The sequence below is a fragment of the Ovis aries genome, chromosome 22 (genome assembly GCF_016772045.2).
Source record: "Ovis aries strain OAR_USU_Benz2616 breed Rambouillet chromosome 22, ARS-UI_Ramb_v3.0, whole genome shotgun sequence".
NCBI classification, from domain to species: Eukaryota; Metazoa; Chordata; class Mammalia; order Artiodactyla; family Bovidae; genus Ovis; species Ovis aries.
Window position 1 is genome coordinate 23810442 of NC_056075.1, and position 25238 is coordinate 23835679.

General features: G+C 54.0%; 1 protein-coding gene across 4 annotated transcripts in view; it reads left to right on the plus strand.

Annotated features, from left to right (window-relative positions):
• Positions 1 to 25238, plus strand: part of NEURL1 (neuralized E3 ubiquitin protein ligase 1) — a 74336-nt gene that overhangs the window by 36789 nt on the left and 12309 nt on the right. The window contains exons 1-3 of one of the 4 annotated variants that reach the window (XM_042238538.1): positions 5159 to 6295; positions 18506 to 18747; positions 19182 to 19503. In XM_042238538.1, coding sequence (XP_042094472.1) covers positions 18646 to 18747; positions 19182 to 19503 — 424 coding nt within the window. In that variant the 5' untranslated portion in view covers positions 5159 to 6295; positions 18506 to 18645. Of the gene's footprint in view, positions 1 to 5158; positions 6913 to 18505; positions 18748 to 19181; positions 19504 to 25238 lie in introns of those variants that run through there. The other 3 variants (XM_012102873.3, XM_012102872.3, XM_042238537.2) reach the window with 3 other exon arrangements.

Sequence of the window (25238 nt, forward strand, 5' to 3'; positions counted from 1 at the left end):
GCCACTGGGGGACATGGGTCAGCCTTAAGCCCCAAATGCCAGGTGACTCATCAGCTCAATCAAATTATCCCTTGTTCTTGATTAAAAGAAAAAAAGACATTAAAGCAGCCAGAAGTTGCCTCCCAGCTCCTCCTAGCAGGGCCGCCTCCCCTTGCTGACCTCTCTTTATACCAGGCTCCTCTGTCTACCTCCCCTGCTGTAAAGAGAAGTTATCACCTCTCCTTGAGCCGTCTTCCATGTTGCCTGATGTCCCGACCTGTGTATTATGTTAAACATCAGATGACATTAGACCTGAGTTCAGTGCTCCTGCCTTCCACCCGCTGTGCAGCCAGGGGAAAGCCCACGATTTACTCGACCTCATTGCCGCAGCCGAAGGTGATGGCTGGACCCAACACTCTCTCACATTCCCTCCCCTTCAGAGATTTTAGGGTCTCTGACTTAAATGGTTTCTCTTGTCCAGGGAACTTGTTCCAGGTTTTATTGTGCCATTGTTGGGTGTGGTCTAGACTTTACGTTCTGAGAGGTGCTGGGTCTTGGGAGATGTGGATGAAGAAGGATGTGGTGAGGGGAGGGTTGAGGTGGGGAGCTCGTTGTGGGGACCAAGAGGGGGCCCAGGAAGGAAGAGGAGCAGGTGGCAAGGGGTCAGGAGAGAGGAGTTGGCTGGGAGATGAGGGGGACGCTAGCAGGGTGAAGGTCTCAGGAGCTGAATGGGTTCAGAGAGGGGGAGTGTTCCCTGGATGGGGCTGGAGGGCAGAGGCAGCAGGGGGCTAGCTAGAGAGGGAGGGCTCCTTTCTGAAGCCTGGGCAGGCTTTCTGTCTGCCTAGTTGCTCCCCAAGGGCACATCCAGGCCTGCCTTCTGCCTGTGTGCTCTGAGGGACCACAGCCCCTTCCTTCCCCTACCCTCAACGTCAAGGATGGGTCTGCTTCCTCCAAGATCTCTAGGATGGGCTCTCCTGTTAGCAGATGGGAAGTCCAGGCTCGGGCAAGACCACAGTCTCCCTTGCCTTCATCCAAGCTCCATCCCTGGAATGTCACCCTCGGCTTACTGGACCATTCCTAGGCCCTGCCTCCACCTAGAACCCTTCTGATTCCTTAAGGAGATCATTGTCCCCTTGTCTTCTCTTCCCCAAGAAAGAAGCACTCCTACCTTTTCATCTGTTCTGGATAAAGTGTGAGTTTTGAATGTCAAGCAGATCTGGGTTTGAACTCTGCCTTGAGTGTTACCCAGTTGAACTCTACTTCGAGTAGAGTTTGAACTCCATGTCGATGTAACCTCCTAACCTTCCTGTCTCAGCTTTATAGCCTGCAAGATGGGGATGATTATAATCCTGCAGGGATTTGGTGGGGTGGGGTGGGTGTGATTATGTGTGTGAAACTGGGCCAGAGCAGCTGTTCAATAAGTGGTGGCGCTTGTAGTCACTTCTGTAGACTGGCTTGTAGACTCCCCTTTCACATCCTCGTTCACATCCTTTCTGGCTACAGAACAAAGCGCTGCAAATGTTCAGCCAGAGCCAAAGGAGCCTCATTCCTTGATCCCAGCGTGGCTCCTGCTTGGCTTCTGAAGGGCAGAAGTTGGGTCTCACTCACTAGTGGGTCCATCGTTGGCCCGCAGTGAATGCCGGATGAACAAATGAACGATGTAGGTCCAGCGTCCTCTCACCCCTTTTAGTGACAGAATCCTTTGGCCAAATGAAAATTTGTGTGATGCCCCAACGAATAAACTGGGAAGCGGGGCAGCACTGGCTCCCATGTCATCTGTACAGGCCTGAACACCGCCCTGGGAGGCAATGGGGGCAATCCTCAGTCACGGGACATTGCCACTCCCCATTTAAATTGGGGACGTGGATTTGTAGGAAACAGAACCCAGGGAATCTGCTAGGAAACTCCTCAGACAGTGGTGCCATAAAGGCCTGGGGCTGCCCATGCTGTCTCAGTTCTCTGTTCATTTCCTCTCCTGTGGCTGGAGTGTGGACTGCCGTCAACTTGGAGGACTCTCCCTGTCCCCACCCACCCCCCATCTCCAGAGCATCACACAGATTCAGTTCCATGGGTGAGTGATTTTCTGAGAGCTGGCTCTGTCCAGGCACGATGCTAGGTCTGAGGAGCAAGGGCAAGTCGAGGACCAGCCTGGCCCTGTGGCTGCCGCTGTGTTCTCCCCTGGTGCCTTCCTGCCTCCTCTGTGCGTTCTGCACACCAGATGGCAGGGTGACCTTTTAGCAGTTCAGACCTGGTGTTGCTGCCTCCCTGAAGAAGTCCGTCAGGAGTTCCTTATGGCTCTCAGAAAAAAGTCCAGATTCCTCGCCCTGCTCTTTAAGCTCTTGCTGGTGTGTCCCCAGCTCCCCTGGTTTTGCCATCAGAAAATCCCCCCAGGCTGCTCTTGCAGTCCCTGCTCCATCCTTGCTTCTTGAAAGGGCTGGGCTCCCTTCAGCCACAGGGCCTTTGCATGTGTTTTGCTCACTACCCCAGAAGCACTCCCTCCCGCTAAGCTACCTCTGCAACACAGGAACGTGCATATAATTATCCTTCACAGTTGCTTTCAGGAAAGCCTGCCCCGAGCCCTGCTTTCTTCCAGAACACTTTAGTGTCTTCCTCACTCTACTACTTGACAAATGCCTATTTCTCTCCAGACTGTAGGTCCACGAGAGCCAGGACCTGTCTACTGTTGGTCACTGTGGCATCCCCAGTGCACAGCTTGGAGTCTGGCACACTGGAGATGCTTAATAAGTGTTAGTCATGTTGAATTGCTGCAATGCATGCAGGAAGCCAGGACAGGCAGACAAGGCCATGACTGTCCTTGCGTACGGTGGAGTGAGACGGCAGATTGGGAGAGGCTTAACTCAGGCTCAGAGGAGAGACAAGGTCCAAGAAGGGGGACTCTATAGGGCTGGGTGATGGTGGGTGATCAGGCTGCCCAAAGTGGGAAGGGTTGGTGAGGAAAGGCTTACCAACTGGTGCTTTTAAAGGCAGGTGGGTTGAAGGGAGTTGACTTCTGCTTTGTAGGAACAGCCTCCAGAGCAGCCTCTTTGCCTCAGTTTCCTCATCTGTAAAATGGGCATAAGAGTGCAGTTGATCTCTCAGGGTTGTGTGAGAACTGAACAGGTTAATAGGTGTCATGTGCTTAGGACTGCCTGGCACACATTGAGGCCTTGTGTTTGCTGTTTCTGTGATTATTTACCCCAGAAAAGTCTTTGGGTTGTTTCCTCTTGATCAGATTTTGACTTACTCTTCCAGAGGAGCTGTGTGTACACGTGTCACGGAGTGTATGTGTGTGTGTGTGGCCACATACAGTCAAGCATGTGCCTGGAGAAAGGAAGCACCCTGTGTAGAATCGGGTGTCACAGCTTCTCCCAGGGAGGAGTCTCAGGCCAGCCTCTGGTTTGGGGGGCTGTGACACTGTGTGCTTGTGGGCTTGCCCAGCCCTCTGGCTTGTTGACCCTAGGTCCACACCGGATGCCTCTCCCCCTCCATGCCCCTCCCCCAGGCCCACTCAGGAGACCCCCCCCCCACCGCCGCTCAGTAGCAGGGTCCTGAGCTGAGGGCAGGATGCCCAGACCAGCCCCTTACAGTGCCTGGGCCTCTGAGTTCCATCTGACACCTTTCCTGTGGCTCCTTTCCCAGCCCCACCCCTCTGCCCCCTAGCCTTCCCTCCCCACCCAGATCTATCTCTGGGAGCCCACATCCCTGGGCCTGGAGACAGGAGCTGGGGCCGAGCCAGGACCTGGGAGGAGGGGGTAGTCCTGTTCTCCTGGGAGAGACTCTGATGGTGACGGCTGGGAGATTGTCTGCTTGAATCCTGCCCCTGCCCCTGACCTGCTCGGTAGCCTGAGCATTTCAGAACCTCCACTTTCTCTTCTGTAAAATGGACATAACAGAAGCTTCTGCCACCTGGAAGAGAAATCAGATTACATAGGCAGTGCCTGCTACACACTTAGTGGCTAGTCTCTTGATGATGCCTTGGGGTCCCAGCATGCTTGCCCAGGGCCGGAGGGCCTGCCCTCCCACCACCCTCTGCCCTCTCGGCCCCCTTCCGTCCCCCAAAGGTACAAGGTTCTGCACCTCAGGATTTCTTCAGAGGCTTCTCAAGTCTGTGGGATTGAGCATCTGCCGTGCGTGTACCCTGCGAGGTGTGTCTGTACAGGGGTGTGTACTGGTGAGCAGGAGGTAACTAAATGTACACGGCGGTGAATGCTTTCAAGTGCTTTAGAGCCTGTGTTTGTGCGTATACCTGTGATGTGGTATAGACAGGTAGTGTGGTCTGTATATGCTGGTGTGTGTTTTGTGTGTTTGTGATGAAAGTGAAGGTTTGGTGTGGGGGTAAAGGAATCTAACCCCCAGCCCCACCCCACCCCCCGCAAGACTGCCTGGGTTTGCCTCCCAGCCCTGTCACCTCCTGGGTAGGTAGCCTCTTTGTGGCTCAGTTCTCTCATCTCATTTCTCAGATAGCAATAACGATGGTACCTATTGATAATAACCATGTGCTGACCTTATCATTCAGCCTATGAAGACCAAAGGGGTTAATATGTATGGAGCACTTGGAAGAAGCTAGGAGGATGTCAGCTCTTTGCTATTAAGCTGCATGAGTGAGATTGTAAGCCCCTTGAGGGCAGAGAGCGGGTCTGTCTTGCTCACCACAGTGTCCCGTTGTTTCCCCAGTGTCTGCATGTAGTAGGTGCGTGACGCGTGTGAATGTCTGTAGCCTAGGTGAACGGTGAGGGTGTGTGTGTGTGTGTCCGTGATGGGGAATGTGCATGTGTGCGTGCGTACATGAGTGCGTGTCTGTGTGTCTGTGTGTGTGTATGCGCTCTGGCTGGGGCATCTCCAGTGCTTTCTGGAGCTCGGCTATTTCAGGAAGCCTCTAGTCTCCTCCTCCTTATGTAAATAAACATGACAGATCCCATCGCCTGTACCAGCGCGGGGAGGTGGGGGAGGCTCCGGGAGTGGGTGGGAGCTGGGAGGCGGCTGTGAGCGGGGCCAGAGGGGCGTGCGCGCGTGTGTGGCCCGTCTTGCAGGCAGTGTGCCGTGTGTGTGTGTGGGGGGGCGCAGGAGGGGCGGGCTCGGCCCTGCCATGCCGGCTGCCGCTGGCCACGGAGGAGGAGGAGGGGGGGCAGGGGGAGGGGAGCTGGCCGCCAGGGCGGCTCGGTGACGAGGCCAGCCGGCCAAACGGAGGTGGCCGTGTTCCCTGCTGCCCGCGATGGGGGGACAGATCACCCGGAGCACCCTCCACGGTAAGGCCCTGGCTGACACCTGAGGGTCTATCCATCCCCAGCCTGGGGACTGCTTAGGGAGGCTGGGACCAAGAGGCACTGGGGCTGAGAGCATGGCCATCCCCCCTGCCTCTTGGGGAGGCTCTGGGACCTTGGAAGGGGGTGCCTTTGAGTGGGACGGGGGCAGAGGGGATGGAAACAGGAGGTTGGGCAAAGCAGGAAGAGGGGGTCTTTCCCTGGCAGTCCGTCAGGCAGCTGAGTCTCCCCACAAAGTCTCCTCATCCTCTTACCTCCCCAGGGTGCTGATCAGCGCCAAGTGGGATGTGAGGTCTGGGGCCCATAGGTCCCTCTCCTAGAAGCAAGGCAACCCTCAGTTAGACAGCTGGGAGGATCTGTTTGTGGGTCCTGGGATATGGGCCATGGAGGTCAGTGCTGTGCTCCATGACGGAGCCATGGAGAGATGTGTGGGTACACGCGTGTGTGCATGTCTGTGCCCATTGGAGGTGTCTGTGCGTGTGTATCTGTGCTGACTTGTGCCTAAGCACACAGCGGTATGCAAGTGACACCCCCACATTGCCTGATCTCAGTTCTGAAAGCATGTGCTCTGCCGGGGAGGTCAATGAACTTCTGATTCCTGGGGTTCACATCCGTGCTCACCTAGACCTCAGGCAGACCAGGAGGCTGGCAGGTGAAGGGGTGGGAGAGAGGACTGCTGGGTGGCTGCTGCCTGCCCCTACTCCTCTCTCCTTGTCTGCTTGGCTCCAGGGCTGTGGTCTTGGGAGGAACATGGCCGATGTGGCACCAGACCCAGAAGGGGAAGCCTTCCCAGGGACTTGTTTTGTCATCACTGGGCCCCAGGAGTTGGGGTTCCTGTACAAACTGGCTGGTGCCAGAACAGCGTGGGCTGACCTTGGGGAGTCCCTGCTACACTCCCCGCTGTGTGCCTCCACCCTCCTCGGGCAGGGCATTAAGAGGTGGGGCCGCCTCCATCTGCTGGGTTCAGTGGGCACTGAGGAACTGGGAAACGCCTGGGAAGAAAGGAGGGTGGTGGCAGGAGCGAGTGGGAAGCCGTGGCCAGGACTGGTGACCAGGTGACTTCCCCTTTCCGGGCCCTGGACTTTGACAGAGTAATTTCTAATTAAAAAAAGAAAAAGGCAGGGAAGGAAACGTGGGAAAAGCGAATCATTGGCTCTCTTAAAAGGAAATGAATTTTGTCCTGGGCCCAGAGGGCTAAGTGACAGATGGAAGGCCCTGGAAGACACATAATCCGAAGCCGGCCAGAGGCAGTGCCAGTGGCCTGGGCCTTGGCCTGAGACTTGGACTGGCCTGACCTGGGCCTGGCCCTGCCCATCTGTGGGGCGGGGGCTCCTCTTGGGCTTGTTGGCCCCAGTGGGGCCTGCTGGCATAGGGTCTGGAGCCGACTGGCATTTTCCACTGGAGTCAGACTTGGGCAGGCCCGTGGCTGGGAAGGATGAAGAGGCCCTCAGAACAGGCTCAGGCCACAGCATGCTATCTTCAGCTGCCTGGGAGCCCGGGGTTCAGAAGGGAGCAGGACCCCAAGAGTACCCAAGATGGCTATGGCCATCAAGAACTCCTGCTCTGGAGGAGACAGACACGGGTGGCGGCAAGGGCAAGCATCTCCTCGAGCCTTGGTCTTCTCATCTGTCAATGGGGCTAATGATAGTAGTCTCCTTACGCAGGAGACAATGTGAGTAAGGGCCTGGAGAGGCGTTCTGAGGGGTGTGTCCTGTTCCTCCCTCTCTCGTGGGGAACAGGAGGATAGCCTGGCGGGGGTGCACTGAGACTCCATGAGTCGGACCATTGGATGAGGGCCTTGGCAGCCAGCCCCTCACCTGGACCAGTCTCCTCAGCCTGGGCCCCCGTAAGCAGACCCCAGCTCTGCCCTCAGCCTTCCATCAGCACGAATAGTGGGGGGAGTTGGGGGCGTGGAGAGCGACTGTTGGCCTGTGCCCACAGAGCCCCTTAGCCAGGACCCTGCATGGGTGTCTGCACCTGCGGGTCCTCACACCTGTGCCTGGGCTGCCCCGGTGGCTCTGGTTTCACCCACTTTTGGGAGGTAAGTTGGAGGAAGTGGGAGATGCCAGGGGCTTGCTCCTTCCTAGGGGTGCTGTCAGCCCTGCAACCTGACTCTGGAGCATAGAGGTCCTTCATTCCTGATTGGGTGCCTGGGGGTTGGTTTGGTTGGGGCTGAAGACTTTGGGTTGCTGGGTTACAGCGCGCGGTGAAGGGTTGTGTGTGGGTTTTTCTAGTGGTATGCTTGTGGACGTGTCCTGGTGGTTGTGTTTCTGGTGTCTGCTGATTGTATCTGAGTTTTAGACCTCTGTATGTGTGTACCTGCATAACGTGTACCTATCCGTGTCGTATTTAAGAGGCCGAACATTTTGTGTCTGGGTTTCCGTATGTGAGCAGCCACATTTGTGACAGTCTGTTATTTGGTAGAGGTCAGTGTTTCTGCACAAGTTGTGTGTGTCTGTGTGATCAGGCTGGTGGTGAGGAGTCGGGCTCCTCTGGGATCAGCCTGGCAGAGGACCCCTGGGAGAGATTAATTCTCATTTGGAAAATGGTTTCGGCAGTTACACGCTTGATCTCTTTCATGAGGCAGATTTCCAGAGCTGCTCCCTGTCTTGAGGGCAGGATGGGGGTGGGGAGAGCACAGAGGCCCCCCATCCCTCTCCTTCCCACCCTCCCCTCCTCTTCCTTCCTGCCCCCTTCACTTTCTTCTGTGCTCCCCACGCCCCTGTGACCCAGGGCAAAGGATGGACCGGTTGCTGAGGGGCTGATGTGCGAAAGACACGCACATATGCACCCAGACATACATGTCACCAACAAACGCCATGGACCAGCAAACTCCAGATGCTGGGGTGCAGGGGCCTGAGAGACTGGCTCCCACTGTTCCTTTGTGGAAGGGGATGCTGTGGCTCGGAAAGGGAAATGGCTGACTGAGGTCACGGAGCTGGCAGCTCAGAGGGAATCCAGACCTTGTCCCTTGCGCGGCTAACGCCTGCTTCCCCTTCATGGTTCCTTAATTCTCACTCCAGCAGCAGGGGGGAGGCCATCACAGGGACTTTGGTGATCTGGGATTAGCATGGAAAGAGCCGCCTGTCTCCCGGCAGCAGCTCTGGAGGCTTTTAGGCCAAGGTGAGCCCCCAGAGCCTGGCAGGTGTGTCTGTGAACACAGGTGACACACACTCACCCAACTTATGCCTGTGGGTGTGAGGAATTAGGCTGATCCCTGTCTGTTCTCTTCACCCAGCCCAGTGTCTGGAACCCCACAGATGCTTGGCCAATGAGGAAGAAGGAAGAATGTGGGGTTCTGGCTCTGGCCGCTGGACCACATCAACATAGGTGGAGCAGATGGTCTAGGGGAGCAGATAGGAGGGAAGACGCGAGCCCTGAGCTGGGCGACAGGCCAGGCAGGGCTGGAGAGGGAGTGAGACGGGTGTTCCTGGTGAGAATTTGAATCCTGTTCTGCTCTTACTGGCTGTGTGAGTGACTCTGGGTCAGTGCCTTTATTTGTCTGAGTCTCAGTGGCTGGAGGTGGTAAGGGTTACCTGGAAGGGTTGTGGAAAGAGTAAGAGAGCTAGCAGGCATAAAGGGCAGCCCACCTGGCACACAGCCAGCACAGTGTACGTGCATTTGAGGGTCTTCATAGAGGCTCCTCCAGGCCTGTGTGCGCTCAAAAGCGTACACACACCCCATACACCCCGGCTGCCTGTAAGGAGCAAGACTGCAACTCTGCCTCCTCCAGCCTTGGCAGGCCCCTGGCACGGTGTGTTACCTGCACGCTGTGTCCCTGTTAGGCAGGCACCTGCTGTGTGTGTATGCACACATGTGCATACCGAGGACAGCTGGGGGTGGTGGTCTGTGTGGCACATGCACTAAGCCATGCACCCCCCATTCTCTCCGGCCTGGCTTGGGGCATCTTGTGGGGGTACTGTGCTGGGAGGGATTAGGGGCAGGAGGAGAAGGGGACGACAGAGGATGAGATGGCTGGATGGCATCACCGACTCAATGGATGTGAGTCTGAGTGAACTCCGGGGGCTGGTGATGGACAGGGAGGCCTGGCGTGCTGCGATTCATGGGGTCACAAAGAGTCGGACACGACTGAGCGACTGAACTGAACTGCAAAGACAGGGGCGCAGAAAGGCTATCATCTGGAATGCCCTTCTGGAATGTTGGGGTGAGGGGGGGAGGGCTGGTTCCCTGCCTGCAGTGCTGGGAGACACACCTGCACACACATCTGGCTGCTGGAAACGTCAGGGACGGGGATGCCGTGGAGTGAATGAGAGCAGGAGGCTCTGTGTGGAGATTAACTTGGTTGTGAGGGTGCCCGTTCTGCCCACGCCCGCTCCCTGCCACTCTCTTTTGTCCACCTGGTCACTGGATCCATTTGGTCTTCCAGGGAGCAGCAGGACCTGCTCTGCCCATGGCCAAGCTCTATGGGTCAGATGATCAGGTGCTAACATGTCCCCTAACCCTACACAACAAAGGGTGTGCATGGGGGCTGCAGAGATCATGGAGAAACTGACCAGGGTAGAGTGGAGGGTTCACACTAGGCAGAGTGGACCGAGCATGCTGGCTGGCTAGCTGCAGCCCAGTGAGGGTGACTGCACAGCCAGACAGGTCTGCAAGTCAGAGCCCAGCTTCACTGCTTACTAACTGTGTGACCCTGGGCAAATTACTGCCTCTCAGAGTCTCTGTCTCCTCATCTGTACCGTGGAACTAAGTGATCTGTATTGATGCATAACAAATTACTCTGAAAGTTAGTGGCTTAAAACAGCAATGTGCCTGCTCAGTCACTCAGTCATGTCCAACTCTTTGTGACCCCACAGACTGTAGCCCACAAGACTCCTCTGTCCATGGGATTTGCCAGGCAAGAATATTGAAATGGATTGCCATTTTCTTCACCAGTAAAACAGCAAACACACAGTTAATTATGTCACATTTTCTGTGGGTCAGAAATCTTGACACTGTAGCTAAGGCCTCCAGTTTAATGTCCTTATTGAAGTTACAGTCAAGCTGCTGGTGGAGGGTGCAGGCTCATCTGAAGGCTTGATGGGGAGCCCCATCTAAGCTTACTTACTTGGTGATTGGTGGTCTCCAGTCCCTCCCATGTGGGCGTGTCCACAGGGCCACCTTACACTGAGGCTACTTTTCCCAGAGGGAGCAACCTGAGAGGCAAGGAAAAAAGATGGAGGCTAAGGGCTTTTTACAACCCCAGCTTTGGGAGTCCCATCCAATCACTTCAGCTGTATTCAATTTGTTAGAAGCTAGTTGCTAGGTCCACTCCACACCCTAGGGGAGAGGATTACGAAGGGGCTTACAGAATTACAAAGGGACTGCCAGGAGGTGGAGGTGGGGATCACTGGGGACATCTTCAGGGCTGCTTCCCACAGATCCCTAACTGTCAGGGCTTGGCAGAGTGAGATGAGGCTGTACAGGGAAGGCATCTGGTGTCAGTTCCTGAGACAGAAGAAAAAAAAAATCAACCCTTGCAGTTTTTCTCCTTCTTCCTGTAGGCAAACGGGGAGTGCTGGAAGGTTCTGGAGCAGCTGGGACTGTAGTCAGGCATGGAGTGAAGGATTCTGGCTCTGGGCAATGAAGGAAGCTGTGCCTTTAGTCCCCACTTTATCTAATTTATCCACTGGGTGCCGGAAGGAGCGAGGCATCAAGTGGGCCCTGCTCGGTCACTCCCAAGTTTTCAATGGACTGAAGAAGGGAACAGGGGCAGTTCATTCAGTGCTTTTACTGAGTGCCTGCTTTGTGTGCTGAGCTAGGCGCTGGGAGCGCAGCAGTAAAAAAGACAATGGTCTCTGCCCTCAGGAGGCTCACGGTCCATCAGGGAGACACATAAATAATCCCGTAGCCTTTCCTAGCCAAAGCCCCGCAGAACACAGAAAATGGTCCCAGTGGCTCTTTTCTCACAAGCCCAGAACCATTCTCGGTGTGAGAAGACACGTCAATGCATTGCCTACAGTGGGCGCCTCAGGGCATTTGGGCTGAATTCTGTGGAGGATCCAGATTTGACAAAGGCTGCTTGGGTGACGGAAAGTCTGTTAGGGACATATGGGACCCCTGGGCCTGGTTTGGGAATGAGAGAGACTTCCAGGAGAAGGTGGGCTTTAAAATCAAGGTCTGAAGGATGAGTGAGAGAAATGCAGGTTTATAGGTGGGAAGGAAGAAGGGATGGTTTCCAGAAGAGAAATAGGCTTGGGCCAGGTCTCGAGGCTAGAAGCAGGTGAGGGAGGTGGGCCCCTGGAGGGAACCCAGAGAAGTCCACATCTGGCCAGTTTTATAATCATCTCCCTTACTTGAAGCCCCTCCCCACCTGCTCTCTGGCATCCTCTGAGTCTCCCTGACAAGAGGAATCCCTGTTTGGTGACTGTGTGTAAACTAGCCCGAGTCAGGACCACTCTGCAATCCGGGTTTACGGTGTTAGGGTAAATGAAAACAGAAGTGTCTGGCCTCCAGCTGGTCTGAAGTGAACAGATCATTTCCTATGGTGGTGGTTGTTGCTTTTATAAGAAACAATAAGACCTTAGGTTGAGATCAGGTATTAAAGTTTGAAAATTTCTTTTATATCCATGAACTCACTGGGTTCTTACAATGGGCTGGAGAGGTGGGCAGGGCAGCTATGATGACTCTGTTTTACAGAGAAAGAAATTAAGGTCCAGAGGGATGAAGCAACTTGCCCAAAGTCACACAGCAAATCTGTGGCTTGGTCAGGGTTGAGCCCAGGACCTCCTGCTTCCAGGGCTCCTGCTCTTTGCCTGTTCCATACTGTCCAGAAAGTGAGACAAGCCTCCCTCCTTAGCGATGTAAACGATCGTGCCGGCACTGGTATTCAGGTCCGCAGGTTCAGAATGAGGCCATCTTGAACATAGTAGGACCCACCTGGGCCTTGAAAGATGGGTGGGATTTGGAGAGGCGTGGGTGAGGCAGGGAGAGAAGATATGCAGGGCAGGGCAAGTAGCTTGACCAGAGGTGTAGGAGAGCACAGATTGATGTTAATTGAAACAATAATATAGTTATCTACAACTGTGGACTTCCCTGGTGGCTCAAACCCTAACGAATCTGACTGCAATGCAAGGAGACCCAGATTTGATCTCTGAGTTGGGCAGATCCCCTGGAGGAGGGCATGGCAATCTACTCCAGTATTCTTGCCTGGAGAATTCCATGGACAGAGGAGCCTGGTGGGCTACAGTCCATGGGGTTGCAAAGAGTGGGACACAACTGAGCGACTAACATTTTTCACTTTCACACTTTTATTTACAACTATTATCAATAATAGGATTATTATTATAGCAACTACTTACTGGGTTTTGTTTTTTAATTAAAAAAATTATATTGCAGTATAGTTGATTTAGAATGCTGTGATAGTTTCAAGTGCACAGCAGAGGAACTCAGGCATACATATACATGTATCCATTCTCCTCCAGACTCCCCTCCCATTCAGGCTGCCATGTAACACTGAGCAGATTTATCCAGTCTAAAATGTAGCAGTGTGTACTTCTCTGTCCCAAACTCCCTAACATCCCTTCTCCCCATCCTTCTACCCTGGAAACCTTAAGTACATTTTCTAAGTCTGTGAATCTGTTTGTGTTTTGTAAATTCATTTTTTTTTCTTGGTAATGAATTTTTTGCAGATTAATTTTTGGGTAAGTTCATTAGTATAATTTTAAAAATTGGACTCCACATGTAAGTGATGTTGCATGTTGTTTGCGTGTCTCTGTCTGACCTCCCTCACTCAGTGTGACAGTCTCTAGGTCCGTCCATATTGCTGCAGACGGCATTATCCCCTTCCTTTTGATGGCTGAGTAGTATCCCACTGTATGTGTGTGCCACATCTTTACCCACTCCTCTGCTGGTGGACATTTAGGTCATGTCCGTGTCTTGGATATTGTACAAAGTGCTGTAATGAGCATTGGGGTACATGTATCTTTTCGAACTACGGTTTGCTCTGGATATATGCCCTGGAGTGGGATTGCTGGTAAATATAGCATCACTTTAATTCTTGTAAGAATGCCATGGAGGTCTGCTGTGGTCACCATTTTACAGATGAGAAAAATGAGGTCTCAGAGTTGGGCTTGGAGGCAGCAGGCCTGGGTTCGGATTTGGGCTCTTCACTCCGGCTGGGCGACCTGGGTGAGTAGCTTCACTGCCGTTGGGAGTGTCATGAAGACACTGCCTGTTAAGCCACACAGAGGTTGCTTATTGTCATAAGTATCGAGCAGGCACTCAATATCTCCTCCCGGTTTCTCCTTGGCAGCCCAGCTCAGTGCAGCCTCAGTACCCAAGGCTCTGCCAGGATGGTCCTGGGGCAGGGTGTGGGCAGGGGCAGTGGGGCGGTCACTCCAGAGGCTACACTGGGTCTGGGCATCCCCGCCTTGGACCCCACCGAGAGGCAGGACTGTGGTCTGGAGCTGGCCGAGGGTCACCCAGAGGGCTGGCCAGGCTTGTTTCTGGCAGCTCATAAATGCCCAGGAGGAATGGGCTGGGCTGGGGCGGGGAGAGTCTCCACTGCGTCAGCACCAGCTTCGCCTGAGGGGGTGCTCCGGCTATGACTCCCCAGAAGCTTGTAAACCTGCCGTGAAGGGGAGCCTGCCTGGGAGCAGACGGCAAGACTGGGTCTCCACCCAGGGCCACGGGTCCCTGGGGGGGCAGTTGTGCAGCTCATAGGCCTCCTGGCGTCTTCACACCTTTTGCTGTGGCTGCTCCCCCGACTGGACCTGACCAACATTTCCTCCACACAGCCTTTCCCCACTGTGCCTGCCATCCTGGGCTCATGGGGAAAATGATCTCTAGTGTCAGCCACTGAGCAGGGCAGAGGACCCCAACATGACATTGGGAGATCGGGGTTCAGTCCCAGCTCTGCCACTTTATTGCTGTGTGACCTCAAGCAAGTTGATTAACCAGTCTGATTGGCAGCTCATCCACGGAATGGGGGTTTTAAGGGGTCATACTATATGTCGAAATGCACTGGGGAGAAGCCCTGCCCTCAGCTGCCCCTCTGGCCCTTGGTGTCAAAGCTGTGAAACTGAAAGTATGGGTTCCTCAGCCACGTCTCACTCTTTGGGACCCCTTGGACTGCAGCCCGCCAGGCTCCTCTGTCCATGGAATCCTCCAGGCAGGAATGCTGGAGTGGGTTGCCATTTCCTTCTCCAGGGAATCCCTTTGTTCCTGCTTGTTGTATCATAGTGCTGTTCCTTTTTATGGCAGAGCTGTATTGATTGTGTGGGCGTACCAGGTTTGATTTATCCATTCACCGGTCGGAGGGATTTAAGCTATTGCCAGCATGGGGTTATTATGAATAAGGCTGTGGTACATTTGTGTACCGGTCACTGTGCAGATGTTCCATTTCTCTTGGGTAAGTGCCTGTGAGTGTGGTTGGTCGGTCGTATGACTGGCGTTTAACTTAAAAGGAACTGCCAAGCCATCTTCCACACTGGCTGCTCCATTTTGCATCCTAGCAGTGACGGATGAGGGCCATGTTTGGAAACCGTTTGCATCTCTGTGTTCTGGCGGCACACACGTGTCCTGTGGAAGAGGCCAGGTGTCTCTCTGTATGCCACATGAGATGATTTTTGGTTTGACCCAGGTGAATATTTTTTTAGGTTTCATCAGTTGTGACCATATTTTAAAGCGCATTAAAAAAAAAATGTGTTCAAACCCTTGCTTTCTTGGCTATAAACGCCGAGTAGTAAGACCTGGGCCCTGCAGTCAGATTGTCTGAGTTTGTCTCCGAGAGCCCCATCCTTCTGGCTGTATGACCTTGAGCAAACTGCCCAACCCCTCAGAGGCTGATTCCTCATCAGGAAAATGGGCTTGTACTGTCTCTCCTACCTCATCAGTTTGCTGTGAGGGTGAAACCAGTTAAGTTTGTGTGAAACTCGCAGTTCAGAGCCTAGCACGTGTTAGCACTTGATGAATGACTGCTGTTATTATTAGATCGACGGCCCGTGTGCAGTAGACGCGTGTACTGTCTCGCACATCCGTGTGTACACGAGTATGTCTGTATGCTCACGCTGCATATGTAAATGTGTGTGTAAGGACAGAGAAGAGTCTCTCTCCTTCCTATGTCTCCTAGGGTCTGGGTTGCCCTCATGTGCTCACAGATGTGTGTGTGCTTTTTTGAGGTCACACGTCTGGATGCACACTGTGCCCCCAGGGACCAGGGTCTCCCCGTTTTCCATCTGCTCAGCTGTCAGGCAGGGAGGCTGACCCTGGGCTGCCCTCGCCCACCCACTGCCCTCCCTGTGGATGAGAGGCCCTGGGAATGGCCCTTTCAAGGGCCTGGGTGTCCAGTCCCTGGGTGTTGTCATTGTCTTTTCTCTGAACCAGTGTTTCCTAGATCTTTACCCAGGGCCCCAGGATCCCAACTAGGATACATGGTGAGTGTCTTGAAGGAGGTTGAGGCCCTGCCGTTCGTCCATGGATTCTGAGTGGAGGCTGTAGTGGGGACTTCATAGAAGAGATTCTCAGCAGCTGCTGGGCTCAGCATCTTTAAAAAGTGCTCTATTGAAACCTAGTTGATACACACTAGACCACAGGGGATTAAAGTATATGACTAGGTAGGTTTTGATACATGCACACACCCCTGGAACCGTTACCACAACAAGAGGTGAACACGCCTGTCACTGTCACCCCAAGTATTCCCTAGCATCCCTTGGTGTTTCCCCCTCCACCCCCATCCGCATGCCCCCACCAATTTGCTTGTTGTCACGCTGGCTTAGTTTGTGTTTTGAAGACTTAGTACCCTGTGGGGGAGGGTGGGAGGAGTGGAGGCCCTGCCATTGCTCCATGGAGTATATCCAAATTTGAAAAAAAACCTGGCTTCACTCAGTGTGATGATTTTGTAATTCATCCATGTTGAGGCTCCTATCAGTAGTTCATTCTTTTTTCACTGCTGAGTAGTATTCTGTTTATAGATGTAATACATTTGTTACCATTCACCCAGCAGGTATTTCTTTTTTTATGTTTTCATTTCTGCCTATGTATACAGTCCTGAACAGTGTGTGATGTTACTTTTCACCAGCAGTTTTTTTGAAAGCAAGAGTCAAGCTGTGTCTGAGGCTGGATTGAGCCCAGGGGGTACCTCTTCTAGATGGGGCAACTATATCCAGTGCCACCCTTTGCTCTCACCTCAATTGTCCCTTTCTATGGAATAACCTACCCTGCTCTACACTCTTAAAGGGTCACTCAGCTTTTCTGGGGGCCCTCTCAGACCGGCAGGGTCTCCTCTGAGCAATTCCAGCTTTCACCACTTGGTGGCTTTCTAAGCCCTTGAGCACCATTCTGGATTCCTTACAGCAAGGTGAGCCCCGCCTTGTAAGGTGCCCACCTCGTGGGCCTGGCATGCAGGAAGCTACACCATAGAAGCCAGGACATTGATGCTCAGGGTATCTGGCTGGCTCTGGACAGTGGATCCTGGTGTTTGAGGCCCTCTGGGAAGGAGGAAGCAAAGATGCAAAGTGATGCAAACCAGTGCAAACACTGGACCAAAGTCTGGGCCTTTCCGCCTCCTGGGACTCTTCCCTCCTTTTCTCCTCCCTCATTCCATCCCCTTCCTGGAAACCCCTCCTTTCCCTTTAGGGAGGGCAAGGCTTCTCAGATAACCAAACTTTCTGTATTATTCCTGCCTTGGAGGGACCGATTTTGAAACATCCCGGAAGGCCTTGGTCACATTATGTCACCCCCATCTTCCACATCCCCTGTGCCCCTTCTCAAGATGGCCGGATGGGCGGGAGCTGTCCTTCCTGATGGATGAGACACAGATTTGGGGAAGAAATGGCCCTCCTGCCTGAGCCCCCAGCTGCCAGGGCTGCTGACACATGTCTCAGAGCCACAGAGTGGAGGCCACTTATTGTGGCAGAGGAGCTCCCCCAATGGCTCAGCGGGTAAAGAATCCACCTGTGATGCAGGAGATGCGGGAGACATGGGTTCAGTCCCTGGGTCAGGAAGATCCCCTGGAGGAGGAAATGGCAACCCACTCCAGTACTCTTGCCTGGAGAATCCCATGGACAGAGGAACCTGGAGGGCTGCAGTCCATGGGGTCACACAGAGTCAGACACGACCTTACACATGGTATTGTGCCAGAGAGGAAAAGTGACTTCCCCAGGGTCACATGGCCAGTTAGTGATGGACACAAGCTACCTGGCACCACATCCCGTGTTCTTTCCTCTCTTTGCCCTGTCTCCTGGGTGCCAGCCTCACATGTTTGTATGGTACCTTCCAAACCCAGCTCTGTTAATGGAAGGAAGCACAGGCCAGGGGTGCTTGAGGCGGCTCCGAGTTCCTTGGAAGCCTGGGTAAAGAGGCCTGCCTATGCCCACGGTGTTGTGGGCGTGGGCGGTGTGAAGCAGGAAGGCAGCCTGGGTTGGGGGGGTGGCCCTGAAGGAGGGAAGAGACGGGCATGGTCCTGCAGAGGCTGCCCCACCCACCCCCCTTCCTGGTTTCCAGTGGCAGCCCCATGGTCACGTGTTGACTGTAGCCCAGCTTTGTTGGTTCAGCTCCAGCGCCTTCTCCTCCTTCTCCCCTCCTCCAAGAAGTCTTCCTGGGAAGTGACTTATCTGTACATCTTTTTGTGCTTCTCACTGTCTGCCATTTGTATTTCAGTTTCTGTCCACGTCTTATCTCCCTCCTTGGACTGTTGGCATCTTGAGGACAGAATCCATGTTATGTTTCATGCCTTATCTTCAGTGCCTAGGACAGGGCTTGGCATTCAGCAGATACATAATGAATATTTGTTGAATAAAATAAATGGCATTGGTAGTGAATGACAATGAATGGTGGTAGATGTTGGTTGCAAATGACTGCTTACCACCTGGTGGAGGTTGGAAAATAAATGGTCATAAATACTAATGAGGAGCAGCAGATGTTAACTTGTGGTTGTGGGTGACACATGAGGGTAGATGATGGTGGTGGGAGGTGATCGGTGAAGGGTGGGAGTAAATGGTGGGAGATGATGGTGGGAGGTGGGTGGAGGGTTGGAGTAGATGGTGGTGGTGAGAGGTGACAGGTGAAGGGTGGGCATAGATGGTGGTGGGTAAAACATGGTGGTAGGTGGTGGAGTGGGAATTGCAATGGGTGGTATCAGGAGAAGGATAGTGGCAAGAGGTGGCGGTGGTGGTGAGGGGCGGTGGTGGTGAGGGGCAGTGGTGGTGGAAGTCCTGGGCAGTGGTGATTTCTCTTATCCCCCAGCCCTCTGCCCTTCCCTAGGGGACCTTGGTCCAGCTCTCGGACTATCAGATTCTCTAACGCTATGGCTCGTTCCTTTGCAGACTCCACTGGGGGCCCCTTCCCTGCCACCTCTCACAGATGCCACCACAAGCAGAAGCACTGCCCGCCGGTGCTGCCCGGCGGGGGGCTCCCGGCCACGCCGCTGCTCTTCCACCCCCACACCAAGGGCTCCCAGATCCTCATGGACCTCAGCCACAAGGCCGTCAAGAGGCAGGCCAGCTTCTGCAATGCCATCACCTTCAGTAACCGCCCGGTCCTCATCTATGAGCAAGTCAGGCTGAAGGTGGGGCCTCTCTCCCTGCTCCTGCGGTTGCATTGCCTGCAGCCTCTGGGCTTCCCCACTCCTGCTTCTGGCCATCACCCTCCTTGGCCCTTCTCTTTCCTCTCTGCTGCCACTTCAGCTCTTCCTAATCCCTCCTCTCTCTCCTTACTCTTTTCTCAACCTTCCCTGCGTGACAGAGAAGGAAGTAGAAAGGGGAGTGGCCATGGGGAGGTGATGGGAGAAGGATGAGGGTAGTTGGTGGGGGGAGGTGAGGGCTCCTGGGGGAAGGAGAGGAGCCCCAGTTGTGGGTGAGCTGGGCAGAGTTACGTCCCATGGGAGTCTGCCTGGGGGTGGTCTGCAGAGAAGGGTACAGTCCCTTCCCCTTGGGCTCGCTGATGGCCGGGGAGGGGAGGCTGGGCTGGGGGTCTGTCTGAGGCCATACTCCTGCCACCCAGATCACCAAGAAGCAGTGCTGCTGGAGCGGGGCACTGCGGCTGGGCTTCACGAGCAAGGACCCGTCCCGCATCCACCCTGACTCGCTGCCCAAGTATGCCTGCCCCGACCTGGTGTCCCAGAGCGGCTTCTGGGCCAAGGCGCTGCCTGAGGAGTTTGCCAATGAGGGGAACATCATCGCCTTCTGGGTGGACAAGAAGGGCCGTGTCTTCTACCGCATCAACGACTCGGCAGCCATGCTCTTCTTCAGCGGGGTCCGCACGGCCGACCCGCTCTGGGCCCTGGTGGACGTCTACGGCCTCACTCGAGGCGTCCAGCTGCTGGGTGAGTGCCCTCTCCGTCCGGCCCCTCAGACGCAGGGCACATCTCCAGGGGCTGTGGTCTGACTGGTTCCGTCAGGCTTGGGGCTGCCCCCCACACAGGGGCCAGTCCTGGGGCCAAGCGGGAGCCTTGGTGTGAACTGCAGAGCATCCCTGCCTTCTGGCCCGCAGCGGGGGCCGTTGGAGCTTGGTGAGGTTTCTGCCCTCTGTGGCCCCACAGGTTGTGCCTTTGAGCTTCATAATCATATATGGCAGCCTTGAAGACCCCCCCCCCCAATCCAAGAAGTAATTAATGTTAATCATCATAACTACTACAGTTTACAGAGTACTTACTGTGTGTGTGCCAGGCACTTTGTTAGCACCATTCTGGTAACAACCCTGGGAGGCCGACCCCATTGCTGGGCCCATGGAGGTGAGTCAGGGAGGTTGTCTTCATCCCTAGGAAGTGCTGCAGGTGAGCTGTAGAAACAGCGCTCTGTCCCGAGTGAGCCCCGGGCCCTGGGCTCTGCAGCCTTCCAGGAGGTCCAACCCCACCTTAGTGCCTTTTGCACAGATGGGGGTGGAAGGGGTAGTGGGGGAGAGCAGGAGGCACTTGGGGGGCCAAGAGTCTTCTGGCTGCTCCTGGGCCCCCAGTGTGACTAAGGCTTCAGGGCAGTGAGAGGGCAGGCATCCCGTGGGTGGTCCAGGAGGAGCACTGGAAGCTATCCTGGGGTTGCTAAGGTACCAGGCTTCCTGGCAAGGGCACATGCAGACCCACAAATGCCAGGGCTGGAAGGGGCCTCCGAGTCTTAGACTTCCTTGAGTCTCACAGCAAGTTGGTGGCCGAGGACTGAGAATCCAGGTCATTGGACTCCCATGGGACTTGAGTGCATGCCGACAGACATGTGTGCGTGTGCCTGTGTGCATAGACTGGGCACAGGCCAACCCATTGGCAAACTGGCTGTGTCTCCAGGAGAAGCCTGGATGAACCTCAGCTTTCCCATCTGTACAATGGGTCAGTAGGAAGATGAAACCCAATTAAAGAGGCTGTGAGTAATGTGTCCAGCCTAGTCCTGGGTACCAAGTCGATGCTCAGCCAACACTTGCTCTTGTCACCTCCCCTCCCTTCCTCGTCTCTCTGCTTGCAGAGAAAGCTGCCATGGAGGTGGTGGGAAAATGTTTTTCTTTTTGTCCTTTTGGACTTCAGAGCCTAGAAGCTGTGAAGCTTTTCTTTTTTAGTCAGTTTTATTTGAGTAAAAAAGATAGTGGGGGGTGCAGCGGGAAAGATGATGAAAGTAAAAACAAATGCGTAAAAACCCTTCTGTGAGAGGGAGGGATCCATGCCTTACCCACCGGGTTCCTCTCCGGAGTGGAATCTTGGGCCTGGTGTGTGGAGCATGCTGAGGATATCTGCAGAGTGAGGAGGGGAAAGTGGGGGATAGATGGTAACTTGTTAGATGAAGGAAAGAGTTGAGGGGTGGCTGAGGGAGACCCAGCCCTGCTCACAGACAGCCCCAGGCTCACTGGGAGACAAAGCAAACACAACTCAAGACATGATCCAGGCAGAGCCCAAGCGAGGGCGGTAAATTGCTGGATGCTGTGGTCACAGGATCTCGTCCATCTGCTGAGACGGTTCCTTCCAGTTATCTTATTCACCCTTTCAGCCCCTGGGCCTGGAGGGAGTGGTTATTATCCCCATTTGGCAGGGAGAAAATTGAGGGCTATGGAAGGCCTGGCTTGCCTGTGTAGGGATGTGGCAGAGCGGAGACTTGAACTGGGTATTCTGGTGCCCAAAGTGGTACATTTCACATTACCCACTGGCGGGTTTCAGCAGGAAGTCAACGGAGGATGAAATTAGTGAGGACAGATGGAGTCCAGGAGGGCTTCTTGGTGGAGGAGGCTTAGGCTGGGCCTACACCTTTGCAAGGATGAGGACAAAACGGACACACCAGGTGAGATGAGTCTTCCTAATCTGCAGGGCTGAGGGAGAGGCCTGAAGAGTGATCTTGAAGGGCCGCACCCAGGGCAGAGCCCAGGCACTGACCTGGCCTCTTTGACTATAAATAGGTTTTCACGCAGTAATTTCAGTTGCATTTGAATTTCCAGTCAGGCTGCTTTCTGTACACCCTGTAAGGCCAAAGCCCTAGCTGATTCCCGTCACAGCTGTAAATCACCATAATCCCTGGGCATTTTTAAACACTGATTATGGCCCCTAAAATGAATTAGCAGATTAAAATATGTCCTCATTTTGTTCTTCCTAAATTGATTTTTCTGTTAAAAAATAAAAGAGAGAGAGACAGGCCCATCCAGGTTATCTTCGGAGGTGGGCCTGCTGCTCTGTGCCTGCATCCCACACCCCTGCGCCCGGGACATGCCCACTGCCCCGTGTGGTCTCAGGGTTACTTCCCTCCCTCCCCTCTTCCCTCTGCTCCCATCTGCGCATCTCCCCCTGCCTCCTCTCTGCCACGTCACTGCACCCGCGTCTCTCTGGGCCTCCTCCCTCCACCTAGATCCCCCTGCTCCTCTGCTTCCCCTTGTCTCACTTCTCCCCTGAGTTTCTCCTCTGAAGAAGTCACTCTCTGTCTTGGTGGCTCTGAGGACAGGCCTGTCTTTCCCGTGTCTCATCTTGGTCCCCTAGATCAGTGTCTCATCTTTGGAGATTACCTGCCAGGCCTATCTCCCTGCCCCCACCTGTCTGGAACCTGAGGCAAAGCCCTTTGAACCCCGCCTGGCCAGTGTCTGCTCCTCAGACTAGAGATATCCTGGGGTCCGGGGCACATAGTAGGCCCGCAAGTCAGGCCATGGGCAGATTGGCTGTCTTCCCCAAAAGGGTGGTGGCAAGGGCTGGTTGTCTTTCCCTGGTTGACACCTCCAAGTGGGGGCCTATCCCTGCCACTGCAGCCCTAAACATCACCTGGGCTCCCTGCTGCCCAGGCCATGGCCCCGGCAGAGCTGCTTCAGGTCTTCCAGGCTCCCTGTTACGCTGGAGTTCACAACAGATCACCCCCTTCCCTCCGGGTTCCCTGGCCCAAGCCCTGGCTGGTATCTCCAAGAATAACAGCTTTCTACCTCCTGGAAGAAGGACCTGCCAGCAACTAAATAAACACAAGTTTTATGGAGTGATTAATACTTGGAGAGATAAGTTCCTATCCCAGTTTTCAAGGTCTCCCTGCGCCTCTCAGAAATGTTGACTCAGGAAGAGTAGCTGTGGGTCCTGGCCAAAAGCTGGTGGGCCAGGATTCCACTTATAGGGTGCTCCTGCATACCCCTCTGTGCCCACTGCAGCCTAGGTGCTCTGCAGTGATCAGAGGAGACACTAGAACTGGAAACCCAGCCCCTCACCTGAAAGAGTTTTTATACTGGGGGACATACCATATGACTGCTCTGAAGTGACCTAAATCCAATATTGCATAAAAGTGTGGCTGAAGAATAAAACTATGGGGGTGCAGCTGGGGAGCAATCCAGAAGGACTTCCTGTAGGAGGTGAGTTTTAAGTCAGGAACCAGAGGAGGTGGGAAGAATGGACCTGTTGAGGAGGAACATTGTAGGCCAGACGAGTGGTGTGCATGGGCACAGAGATGGGGAACTGGCAGTCAGTTGGGAAGCAGATCCTTCAGGGAAGGGGGTTAAGTGGGAGGTTGTGGATGGCTTATGGAGGAGAGTGGGTGTGCACAGGTGCAGGTATGTGTGTGTATCACAGGGGAGACTCAGCAAGAGAGTTGAGTTTCCAGCAGTTCTTACTGTCAAGTTTTTCAGTAAGAGGAAATGTGGCCCAGAGATGGGAAGCGGCCTACCCTAATTGTCCCAACTAGGCAGAAGCCAGGCTGGGCCCAGAATTCAGACTTTCCAGGTGATCTGGGCCCAAGGTCAGTGTGAGACTTGCTGCCCACTCACGATGTGTGTGGCTGAGCCCAGGAGGCTGTTAAGAGGCCATGGGCATGGGGGGACTCCCAAAGACTCATGATGTCATTTCAGGTCTTGGAAAAAGACCCCATCTGCCTACTGAAGAGAAGGATGTTTGGAACCTCTCAGGGTCGCTTTCTGGGGGCCAGGCTGCTGCTGTGCCAGTTTCTGGGGCGGTGGGCCAGCCTGGCTGCCCAGCAGTGAGAGGCCTATGCCTCTCTATAGATAAGGCCAGAGGTCGGGTCCTTATCCTGGCTGTGCCCAGCTTGTGGTACAGAGCGTGAGGCATCCCGGCCAGTTGAGGACCACACTGCCATCTGGGGCTTCCGCTTCCCAGGCTAAACTAATATTTACCTTCAGCTGTGGCTGCCAGGGGCTGAAAGGCAAATATTAGCTTAAAGGGCCCAAGCCAAGCCCTCGGGATGGAGAGATGAGGATGCTGATCGTGGTGTCTTTCCCTTTGATGGTTTTTGTTTCTTCTTAGTTAAAAAAAAAAAAAAGAAATCTTGCTGTTCCTTCTGCTTCAGACTCTTCCAGTGCTTTTTACTCACCTCAAATTCTGCCAATTAAAGGCCCCGTACCAAACCCTCCCCTCCACTAGGAAGCCTCCCCTGACCTGCTCTGTGCTTCATGACTCTTCCTCTTCCTGAAGCAAGTGGAGGTCTACTCCATAACAGGGGTTCTGTATCATGTATTTGTCCTGCTCTTTAAGAATACAGTTGGAGAAGGAAATGGCAATCCACTCCAGCACTCTTGCCTGGAAAATCCCATGGACAGAGGAGCCTGATAGGCTACAGTCCATGGGGTCGCAAAGAATTGGACACGACTGAGCAACTTCACTCACTTAAGAATACAGTAGAGACCTTCTTTGATCACATTTTAAAGAAAGTTATTATTGTGCCTATTTTGCAGGTAAAGAAACTGAGGCTCAGGTCTGACAACTTGTCCATGGCCACACTGCTCAGTAGAGCTGGCACTTGAGCTCAGAAGTGTGGGCTATATTACTCCCCAGGTTCTGTAAACAGGAGTCTCTCTGGTCTCCCTGTTATGTCTAGATGCCCCCCGAGGGTGGGGATTTGAGCCCCCTATGTCTTCCAGAATAGAGCTTACAAGAGCTCAAGGCATCAGGGATCAGCCACGTGTGTTGGACACAGATAGGCCACCAAGGGCCCTGGCAGAGACCAAGAGGGGTGGTGGGTACCCAGCGTCCTGTTTAGTGGTGAGGGTGGGTCTGCCTGCCTTGTGGTTCCTGAAGTCTTTTGAAGGCCTGGTTTGATCCCGTCGTTCACAGTGTGCTCTAGTTTTCTATCAGAATGAACCTACGTAAAGTGCAAGCATATATAATTGCCACTAGTAGGCTGTTTTTAATGTCCAGAAATGGCAGTTTCATGTGTTCCCATCTAGTGCCTCTTTGGCCCAAGATACAGTTCTGGGGAACTCGGAGAGGCCTGGTGGCCCCAGGAGGGGAGGAGCTGGGGTCTTGGGGATGAACTGGGGATGAAGCCCTCATTTGAGAAACAGGAGACCCGACTGAATTAAGACTCCACTTGGCTGCTCGCTGGCTTTGGGCATCTCTGTACCTCACCTGCCTCTTCTGTTGTTTGGACATAATTGTACAGGCACCATTTACCTCACAGATAGTCTGTGAGGCTTCTGGACATGTAAAAGTGTTTATACAAATGGGAAGGGCTGTTGTTTTTAGGTTAAAAAGGAATATCTAATTTAAAAACACCACCAAAGTAGACAATCCCCGACCTGTCCTCTCATTGAGAGGCGGGCAAGTGCCTGTGTCTGGATAAAAGTCAAACCATGCGATCTAAATTATTTCTTGGGATAAGGCCTGTGGTTCTCCAGCTG